This window comes from Esox lucius, chromosome 2 (genome assembly GCF_011004845.1).
Source record: "Esox lucius isolate fEsoLuc1 chromosome 2, fEsoLuc1.pri, whole genome shotgun sequence".
In the NCBI taxonomy this organism is placed as follows: Eukaryota; Metazoa; Chordata; class Actinopteri; order Esociformes; family Esocidae; genus Esox; species Esox lucius.
In genome coordinates, this window is record NC_047570.1 from 20,166,026 (window position 1) to 20,177,146 (window position 11,121).

At 38.2% G+C, this 11,121-nt stretch overlaps 1 protein-coding gene across 2 annotated transcripts in view; it reads right to left on the reverse strand.

The window, feature by feature from the left end:
* pkp3b (plakophilin 3b) overlaps nucleotides 1–10,799 on the reverse strand; it is a 43,336-nt gene extending 32,537 nt beyond the window's left edge. For both annotated transcript variants that reach the window (XM_010890482.4, XM_029125500.2), the window contains exon 1: nucleotides 10,477–10,799. In XM_010890482.4, the coding sequence (XP_010888784.2) occupies nucleotides 10,477–10,702 (226 nt within the window). In that variant the 5' untranslated portion in view covers nucleotides 10,703–10,799. The remainder of the gene's footprint in view (nucleotides 1–10,476) is intronic.
* Between the last annotated feature and the right edge of the window lie 322 nt (nucleotides 10,800–11,121).

Below are 11,121 nucleotides of genomic sequence, written 5' to 3' on the forward strand. Positions count from 1 at the left end.
GCTTTCATGCAGAATAATGCAAACTGTCTGCCAGTATTTTCTGAGAACATACTGCATTCATCTTGCCAACAATTCTCAGAAGATTCCCTGTGCCTTTAGAGCTCACCGCCTTTGTTGCATTGGTGCAGTCAAGGCTTCTTTCTGGCCACTCAACCACGCAGCTCACTTCTCATCAAGTATCGTCATATTGTGCTCATTGAAAGAACCAAACCGTCCTTTTCCAGAGCAGCCTGTATTTCTCCTATGGTTATGTGTGGGTTGTTCTTTCTGTCCCAAACAATTCTTCTGGCAATTTTGGCTGAAATCTTTCTTGGTTTGGTATCAAGAGATCTGCGAAATTCCCACTTCTTAATAAGTGATTGAACAGTACAAACTGGCATTTGCAAGGCTTTGGATATCTTTTTATATCCTTTTCCATCTTTATTAAGTTCCATTACCTTGTTACGTAGGTCTTTTTAAAGTTCTTTTCTGCTCCCCACGGCTCAGTATCTAGCCTGCTCAGTGCATCGACATGAGAGATAAACTCATTGACTATTTATACACAGACACTAATTGCAATTTAAAAAGCCACAGGTGTGGGAAATTCATCTTTAATTGCCATTTTCACCTGTGTGTGTCACCATGTGTGTCTGTAAAAAGGCAAACACTCAAGGGTATGTCAACTTTTGATCAGGGCCATTTGGGTGATTTCTGTTATTGTAATTTAAAAAGGAGCCATTCAACTATGTGATAATAAATGGCTTCATGTGATCACAGTCCTTAAATAAAATACAAAATGTTGCATGATCAGACATTTTCAAAATCATTGCCAAAATCTCACAATTTCTTCTAAGGTATGCAAACGTATGAGCACAACTGTATATAGTAAGTCGAATTTACCACTGATTAACCCCCCATACAGAACTTATACTGTAGCCGTAAATCAGTACACATAATTGGCAGTCCATACTATCCTGTATAGGTGCATGTTCAAATTTAGGATACTTTTACTTTTTAATCATGATAAACATTGACATTGTTTTATAGCCCAACACCGGACCCTTTCAAGTCAGGGGTATATTATCTGGAACCTGTTATCGAAAGTTATCTTCCTCAGTAACTTCAGTCCTTGTCACATACCTTGGGTTAAGCCTGACAGTACTTACTGCTGCAATGCCACAAAATTGGAAAGTTGCTGCCTTCATTCCTATTATCAAAAGGGGCCAACAAGTTTGACCTGGACTGTTATAGGCCTTGATTCTGACCAGCCTGTCTAATGTTGTTGAATGCCCGGTCCACAAACAGTTGACCTGCCATTTTGAGTTTCACAGTGTTTTCTCTGTTGTTCCATCAGGCTTCAAATCTGGCCATGGGGGTATTTCAGCATTTCTAAAAGGTCATAACCTACATAATATATGTTTTAAACAAAAGGGAGTATTGTGCCAATAAATAATTTGTCTAAAGCCTTTACCTGTGTTAACCACTGTATCTCTATCAAAAGACGTAGCAACAAAGTATTCATAGGATTGTCTAGTCTGGTTCATGAAAAGATTCTGACAGAGTACAATGTGTTAAATCTAATGGTCCACTGTCTACACTTATAGCAGTTATCTATATAAGTCTTTATAGTTTGATTTTTGGAACAACTATATTATCTGGGAATACAAATAACACGTTGGCCACTGCCAACTGCTTATCTACCTTATGCCAATGACACTATCAAAATCTTTACTGTACATTGTGTAATTCATGGAGAACAAAATGACGTAACAATGGTTAATGGAAACCTAAAATCACCAACCGACTGAGGGCTAGATTAAAACTCACCAAAAATCTAAGTAAACAATAGAAATCACAGGCTGTTCCAACTCCAGCTGGAATTTCAATAAAAAATAAAACACCATCAAAAAAACTTTTTTCAAAACTCTAAGCACTTATTACATTGACTCAGTACAAAACACTAAATCAAATAATCAGTCATCTAGAAGGATATGTTTCACATTTACATAAATTATGTACAGTACCATTCAAAAGTTTAGACAAACACATTCCATTTGATTGGTACTCTATATATGAAGTACTTAAAGAGCTTTTGAAAAGATTGCCTTCTCGATTGTTGAAATTAATTTTACTCTCATTGCTCTTAATTGTTCATAAATTTTTGGTTAGTATACAGCTTTTAAAGAAAACCGTAAAGTAATGCATGTAAATTCATATAATATGGCACTGATAGTGGTGTAACTGTACGCAGATGTCACATACCGAAACTTTTAAGCGGTTGAGTACAATTTCGGTACAGCAAGAAAATAAATGCAAAACATAACATTTCTTTGAATTTATTACAAAGTTATAAAATGTTCCCATTGCCACTGTGGTTAAAGCATACAATAAGTAGGATTTTTCAGTAAATAAACAATTACACCATGATGCAATTACTCACCCGTAAGAAAGCGGTTCCGCACCAATGCCCGATAGAGAATGAAGTTCTGAATAATAATTTGAAAAATAGAATTACATGTTCCAAAAAAGCGCTAACTCAAGAGTTCGACATTATTCTTAGCCTTGCTAACATTAGTTGAGGGTCCCTGGTGGCTAGCTACAGAAAGCTAGTCTAATCTGCTTTTTTGGCCTCTCTCTTGATTTGCTCATTGCTTGCCGCTTGTGTTCACATTTGCCGCTTGTGTTCACATTTACTAGCTCCAGTAGCTAGCTAGTTAGTACACTGCTACACAGTAGTACTATGATGTCAATCCACACAGGTAGGATACCGGTTAGGTTACCGAAAATTTGAATCGCTATATAAAAGAGATATAGCAGCTTCTGTAACTGCTAGCGTCATAGGAGCTGGCTATGTAACTAATGTTTGTGTATTGATGACAACGTGGCATTATGATACCAAATGAAATGTCTTCCGCTCATTAGTGGTATTCCCAACCAATGATAGGAATGATTACATTTTCTTCCATTTGGCGAAAGGAGACATTGTACGATACAAACTGTTGTAAAGGGAACCAGCGGAAAAGTGTACTAGACATGCCTCTTCTGATTGGGTGTTGCCCACCGCCGGCCAGTAATGTTACTTGTTCTAGGCTACTTCAGTTGCTATGTTACGGCTCCGAGATCCATCTCCGAGGGGATACTCATTTAGAATGTTAGTTTCGAACACAAAAAGTAACGTTTGTTGTTAAAACTACACTATTCATTCGGATCACAACGCGTACCGAGCGGTACGGATACCTGTACGGTTACCGGTACTTACATATGATACCAGGGTTTACGTTAGCTGGCTTTTCGCCAGTGTCACGTGTAGTTGTCCGGCAGATGGAAATATCACTGGCCGAAATACCCGATGGGAAATATGCCAAATAAATAGATTAATAGCATATTAAATAGCCTAACATTGTGTGACCTATATGATCTGTTGCCAAGAAAACAGCAAGCCTTTACTTGCAATTTGCAAGACATTACCGAGTGTTTGGTCATGTGACTAAGTGTGGCGCGGGATTCAAAAGCTGCACACTCCACAGCAACTCCAGCATACGATTCCGAAATATTGAAAGTCAATCAGACATCCCCAGGCCAATTTACAAAACAAACAAACAAGTGATGGTGCAACTGAGGCCAGCAAGACTACAGAAGACTACATAGTTATTTGAAATAGCATAGTTTTTTGAAATAACTTAATGTAGCAAACACGTGTTTCAACCTTTAATATGCAATGGTACAACATACAGTTAGGTCTGGAAATAATTGGACACTGACACAATTTTGTTATTTTGTCTGTTTACCAACATATATTCAAGTTACAGTTAAATAATGAATATGTGCTTAAGTGCAGTCGCTCAGCTTTAATCTGAGGGTAGTCACATCCAAATTGGAGGAAGTGTTTAGGAATAACAGCTCCTCAATATGTAGCCCCCTCTTACTCACAGGACCAAAATAATTGGACAATTGACTCAAATGCTGTTTCATGGACAGGTGGACAGGTATGGGCTCTTCTTTATTTCTTCATCAATTAAGATGGTAAAAGGTCTGGAGTTGATTCCAGGTGTGGCATTCTCATTTGGAAGCTGTTGCTGTGAACCCACAACATGCGGTCAAAGGTGCTCTCAACATAAGTGAAACAGGCCATCCTTAGGCTGCAAAAAATAATAATAATCAGATAGCAGGAACATTAGGAGTGGCCAAATCAATAGTTTGCTACATTCTGAGAAATAAAGAACGCATTGGTGAGCTCTGCAACACAAAAAGGCCTGGATGTCCACAAAAGACAACACTGGTGGACGATCGTAGGATACATTCCATGGTAAAGAAAAATCCCTTCACAACATCCAGCCAAATGAAGAATACTTTCCGGGAGGTAGGCATATCATTATCCAAGTCTACCATAAAGAGAAGACTTCATGAGATTAAATACAGAGGGTTCACCACAAGTTGCAAACCATTTATATGCCTCAAGGATAAAAAGGCCAGATTTTGCCAAAAAACTACTAAAAACGCCAGCCTATTCTTTGGACAGATTAAACTAAGATAAAACCTGTACCAGAATGATGGGAAGAAATAAGTATGGAGAAGGCTTGGAACCGCTCATGATCCGAAGCATACCACATCATCTGTAAAACACGATGGAGGCATGGCCAGTGATTGCATGGCCATGCAGGTCTTCCAATGGCACTGGGTCACTAGTGTTTATTGATGATGTGACAGAAGACAGAAGCAACCGGATCAATTATGAAGAGTATAGTGATATATTGTCTGCTCAGATTCAGCCAAATTAAGTGAAGTTGATTGGACGGTGTTTCACTTTAAAGATGGAATGTGAATCAAAACACACTGCGAAAGAAACCCAAGAGTTTTTTAAGGCTAAGAAGTGGAATATTCACTTGATCTCAACCCGATCGAGCATGCTTTTCACTTGCTGAAGACAAAACTGTAGTGAGGGGTGAGGGAGTGGTTATTGTTAGTAAATAAATGTTATCATAAATGACCATATATTGGAAGTCCTTAGTAAGGTTTAGCTACTCCTTTCGGCACGAGCCCAGCATTAAAATTACATGTGTTTCTGGGGTCCACCCAGACTGGTAAGAAACACAGAACTTGCTCAAAATGGCCTGTGTTCCCAGGTCCACCTAGACAAAGAACTCAGGGATGCCCACAATGGCATGTGTCCCTGGGACCAACCTAGACAAAGAACTCAGGGATGCCCACAATGGCATGTGTCCCTGGGACCAACCTAGACCCAGAACTCAGGGATGCCCACAATGGCATGTGTCCCTGGGACCAACCTAGACCCAGAACTCAGGGATGCCCACAATGGCATGTGTCCCTGGGACCAACTTAGACCCAGAACTCAGGGATGCCCACAATGGCATGTGTCCCTGGGACCAACTTAGACCCAGAACTCAGGGATGCCCACAATGGCATCCACTAGGACCAACCTAGTGGGTGTGATTATCAGTAGCCTTATGAGCTTGAGTGTGAAGATGAACGAGGAGTGCTGTAATAAGCTATATTCCAAAGTAATACAATGTATTCAAATCAAGTAATAAAGTTACAATACAAAATATAGTGCTTCTGTTAACGATAGACTCCTAAATAGACTCCTAAATTTCTTTAAAGATGACAAACTCCAATAACATTTTGTATTAAAAATGTAAGTATTAAAAATAAACATTTTATTTATGATTGTATACATTTTTCCTATTACATTTGAACCCCTGAAATAAGGGGACAGGAGGTGTATGAAAATGTGTATGAAAATGGTTGCAATTCCTAAATGTTTCATATGATATTTTTGTTCAACCACTTGAATTAAAGGTGAAATTCTGCAGTTCAATTGCATCTTGGTTGTTTCATTTCAAATCCATTGCGGTGGCATAAAATAAATAGGAAAAGTGTGTCACTTCTGGACTTAACTGCGTATTTATATCCATATATTTTAATGCACATTATCTAATTAGGAAATATGGTAAGAAATGACAAAATTCAACTTAAAAAATTAGTCAACATATTTTACTGGTATTTCTTCAGAAGTTTCTCACTTTGGCATCAAAATCCCTTATTCAGACTGGTAACATGATTTTGGAATAAAAATAATGTGCAAAAGATAGTTGTCAATAAAAATAATTGCGATCTGGCTCAAATTATTGCGATAAGGCAAATATGTAATAATTGCAGCAGCCCTAGTTGTGGCCTATATGCTCAGTTCACAAAAATTGTGGAGTTCATTCTGTTGACTATTTTATTATATATATTTTTTTATAACATAGCGTTTGTGTTTTATTGCAGTTTAAATTGAGGCTATTATTTGGCCATTTAAAAAAATATGTCTGGTAGCTGTTCGAAATTTGGCCGGAATTCTGAAATGTTAACGGCCTCTGTACATATGCGCATTTCATTTTTCCGGGATCTGATATCTGTCTGTGATTTAAAACGATAGTTCGTCCAAAATTATATATACAGTGGATATAAAAAAAGGTTACACACCCCTGTGAAAATGCCAGGTTTTTGTGATGTAGAAGAATTAGACAAATGCATTTTTCCCCTTTTAATGAGACCTATAATGTGAACAATTCCATTGAAAAACAAACTGAAATCTTCGAGGGGGAACATTTTTAAATAAAAACCTTACAATAACCTGGTTGCATAAGCGTGCACATCCTCTTATAACTGGGGATGTGGCTGTGTTCAGATCACATTCAAACACAAGTTAAATAGAAGTCATTACACACCTGCCATCACTTAAAGTGATTGATTAGTCACAAATAAAATTCTGCTGTTCTCGTAGGATTTTCCTGACATTTTCTTAGTTGTATCTCAGAGCAAAAGCCATGGTCCGCAGAGAGCTTCCAAAGCATCAGAGGGATCTCATTGTTGAAAGATATCAGTCAGGAGAAGGGTACAAAATAATTTCCAAAGCATTAGATATACCATGGAACACAGTGAAGAGAGTCATCATCAAGTGGAGAAAATATGGCACAGCAGAGACATTACCAAAAACTGGATGTCCCTCAAAAATACATGAAAAGACGAGAAGAAAACTGGTCAGGGAGGCTTCCAAGAGGCCTACAGCAACATTAAAGGAACTGCAGGAATTACTGGCAAGGTGGTGGTAGCATCATGCTTTGGGGCTGTTTTTCGTCAGCTGGAACCAGGGCCTTAGTCAGGGTGGAGGGAATTATGAACAGTTCCAAACACCAGGCAATTTTGGCACAAAACTTTAGGTGTCCGTTAGAAAGCTGAAAAGGAAATTCACCTTTCAGCATGACAACAACCCAAAGCACACATCCAAATCCACGAAAGCATGGCTTCACCAGAAGAAGATTAACATTTTGGAAGGGCCCAGCCAGAGCCCAGACCGAATCTAATTGATCTGAAGAGGGCTCTGCACAGGAGATGTCCTCACATTCTGACAGATTAGGAGCACTTTTGCAAAGAAGAGTTGTCAAATATTTCCACATAAAGATGTGCCATGCTAATAGACTCCTCCCCAAAAAGACAGTGCTGTAATAAAATCAAAAGGTGCTTCAACAAAGTATTAGTGTAAGGGTGTGCACACTTATGCAACCAAGTTATTGTTTTTTTTTTATTTTAATTTTTCAAAGATTTCAGTTTGTTTTGCAATTGAATTGTTCACATTATAGGTTACATTAACGGTGGAAAAAGTTCTGACATGATTTGTCTCATTCTTTTACATCACAAGCACCTGGCATTTTAACAGGGGTGGGTAGACTTTATATCCACTGTATATTAAAAAATATATATTCTGGGCAAGGTTTGGAGATTGAAGTGTTAACCATATCCCCTCTTTAGCTGCTCTCCAAGTTTCTATTCGGTCAATTCATCATCTGGGTATTATGGTTAGAACAAGTAAGACTCTATTCCCCGAACATTTTTCTTCCTGCTCGTATTCAGAGTCAGACATAATATATACATATTTTCCTTTCTCTCTCAAGCAAATAAAGTTTGTCTGTCTGAGGTGAATATCAAAGATGAAATAGGTAACTTGTTTTCTAGCTAGTGAATACTAACTTTTTGTTTACTATGTATACACTTACTCTTCTTGAGCGAACACGTGGGTTGATACAATTGTGAACAAAGCTGACTGGTAAACACAGGAAGTACATTTTTATTTGAAATGAGAATTATATCGCGAAAATTAAAATTTATTAATTTAATTTATTAATTTAATACATTTATTATTTTGAGCAATACAACAGCGATTTGCAAGCAAGTAGAGCGGGGGTGAACAAAGAAATTAACTCTGGAAGCAAGGACCTGACTTTTAACAAATCAGATTAAGTTTCAATAGACCCCCTGTACCCTACACAGGTTGCTTACTGACCCTGACAGCTCGATTTGTTTCTGCATAATACAACAAACATTGTGAGACCGCATCACTCATTTGTGTAAACAAAGTTAAGCAATGTTAATGCAATCACTGAAAAAGTGTGGTCAACATTATTTTCACCTGGAAAAAATTGGGGGAACAAGCTAATTAGCTGGCTACTACTGCTCACAATCTAAAGTTAAACATGTGTGTACCAATAGTCTCCAATTCATTGTAACCATCCAGTAACAAACACAAAATACCTTCAAATATCAATTTCTTACTTTACTTATTACCTATTAGATTAAATGGTTTAAGACCCAGCTATTTAGCCCATTAAACTGACCAATATGATTGGCAGAGCTATCCCAGACTGTATTCAAGTTGAATTTGGTTTGGCCAACTTTTCAAAATGATTGACTTTCATATTTTGTTAGATCAAAGGCCTGACTGGTGTGGATTAGCTTTTTAGGCAAATGAGGAAGCCCATGCAGTGAAACGTGTTTGCAGCCATATCGGTAGAAGGGGGGGTAAGAAATAGGTTTCCTTATTGGGTCCTAAAACCATTTAAACCTTATTAAGTTTCACAATACCATTGAACCTTTGTGTCAAGGTGAAGGAGTCACCCATGTAGTTATTTGGGACAATGTTAGGTTCCAACATGGAGAGATGGTTCAGGAATGGTTTTGTGCCAATCCCTGAATGTATATCTGCCCTGTACTCTCCTTTCATTTTCAGTATGGAGGTGGACAGTGTATGACCGCCATCTCTAGGAGCATGTCACCTTCCTTCAGCTCATGGATGAGGCATATGATGATCACTGCTGACCAATGACAGGCTTGGTTTTGCCATTCCTGAAGATTTCTCCTACAGTGCATGAATAATAAAAATATTCATTGTGATGTGGACCTCATGGCCACATACAGAACACAGAATTGACAGGAATTAGTGTTGTGTACTAAATATAAATTTCATGGCATTTCCTTCTTATAGTATTTATTATTAGTCAAAATTATCTATGCTGCACTAAAGGTTACTTTATTGTGTCAGTGATTGCAGATGGCTTCATTGATCACACTTGATAATTGCATTAAAGCTTGCGTTAAAGCTTTTCCTAACGTGAAAACAGTTTAATATATTGTACTGGATTACATTTAGCAAGTCAAAGGGTTATTTTGGAATGTGTCTTCCATTGTCTGCTCTTGGATTAACTGGTTGTTACAATTACTATATTGAGAGGATTGCATTATGTTGTGTTTCTATGACATTATCAATATATTCATTATATTTCACAAAACACTTGGTTGGATCATTGATCTTATGGTAAAATGTGTGTGATGAAAGCACAATCAGCAGTGTGATAAGTTTTGTACAAAGAAAACACATACTTGTTAAAATAGTACCAAAACAAATTATATTATACAGCCTATATTGAGACAACCCATAGGATCTATGTTCAGAAGGCTAGTCTTGATGAGAGTGGAGGCTATCTTCTGGCAAAATGTTCAAATAGCTTGTTGGCATGAAGGTGACATCTAATTGTGGTTTAGGAATCTTTGAAACCCCAAGATTGAACCACCATCTGCAATTCTTCAACTGTGACCCTTGGATATTTTTTTCCAACTTTCTTTTGTTTAACTATCCTCCCCACTGTGCGTTGGGGCAACATACACCCAGATCCTCTTCTAGGCATGTTTAATAGAGCTTTGTTTTTTTGAAGATATTTATTTTTGCCCTTATTGTATTATTAATATTAGGGATGTTGTGTTCCCTTACCTTACCCCTGTTGATAGATGAAAAGGGCAGTTTAGATTAAATATGGCATTAGAAAACCGGCCGGTACCAGTGAGACAAATCTCCAAATCCTATATGGTTGATTAAAATACAATAATCCAGACCTGAAGCTACCACTAGTAAAATTAGTGAGGTTTGGACTTCTGAAGAAACAAAACGAGTAGACTGGAGCCGTCTTCACATAAGCGTGTAATTAAAGGAATTCCAAAATGTTCTTCTTGGTTATTGGGTCTGGTCAACACACACACACACACAAACAAACAAACGCACACACGAGCGCATTTAACCTGGCTTAGGTTTGTGAATACAAGTTGAAAAATAAAATCCTCACATTTCCAAAATGAGACACAGAAAAGCTCAAATAAAATGCCCACCTGGGGGGGTGCAGTGAGAGCCGTTCAGCCGAGTACGAGATGAGGACCTTCTTTCGGCAAGGCGCAACTGGACTTGTTGTTGAACTCTCTTTGCCCTTGCCAACTCGTCCGATATGGAACCCTCCGGCCCCAACTGCACGTCAGACGGAACAGCATAAGTTGTGACCGAGGTGTTGTGCTGTCGGGCGGAAAGTAAGCAACTATCGGAAAATACTTTCGCACTCATTGTATCGCTGCAACTCCACCCTTCCACACAGCTGTCCTCTACGAGTCCACTCTGACTCCAAACGGACTGTCTCCACCAAAGCGAACCGCGATAGGAGTTCAGATGTAACGTAGGGCGTTCCCCTGCTATTGCACATGCGCCTTTGCATCTCCCTCGCATATTTTACAGATTCCTACCCAGCCTAACTGATTTGAATGTTTTGTAAAGCTCAAAACAATTATTATATGTATGTATTACACTAATATGTGTTTTTGTTGCATGAAGAAGAAAGGTCAGATTAGTGAAAATATAGTATTTCAACATACATTTCATCATCTGATATAATGGTAGCCTACTTTTTGGCTTTAGGCCTACCTTGGAGACTTGTAATTTGCTTTGTGGTTCCTGGAAACCAGTGCCGGATTTGGCACTTTGGGGGC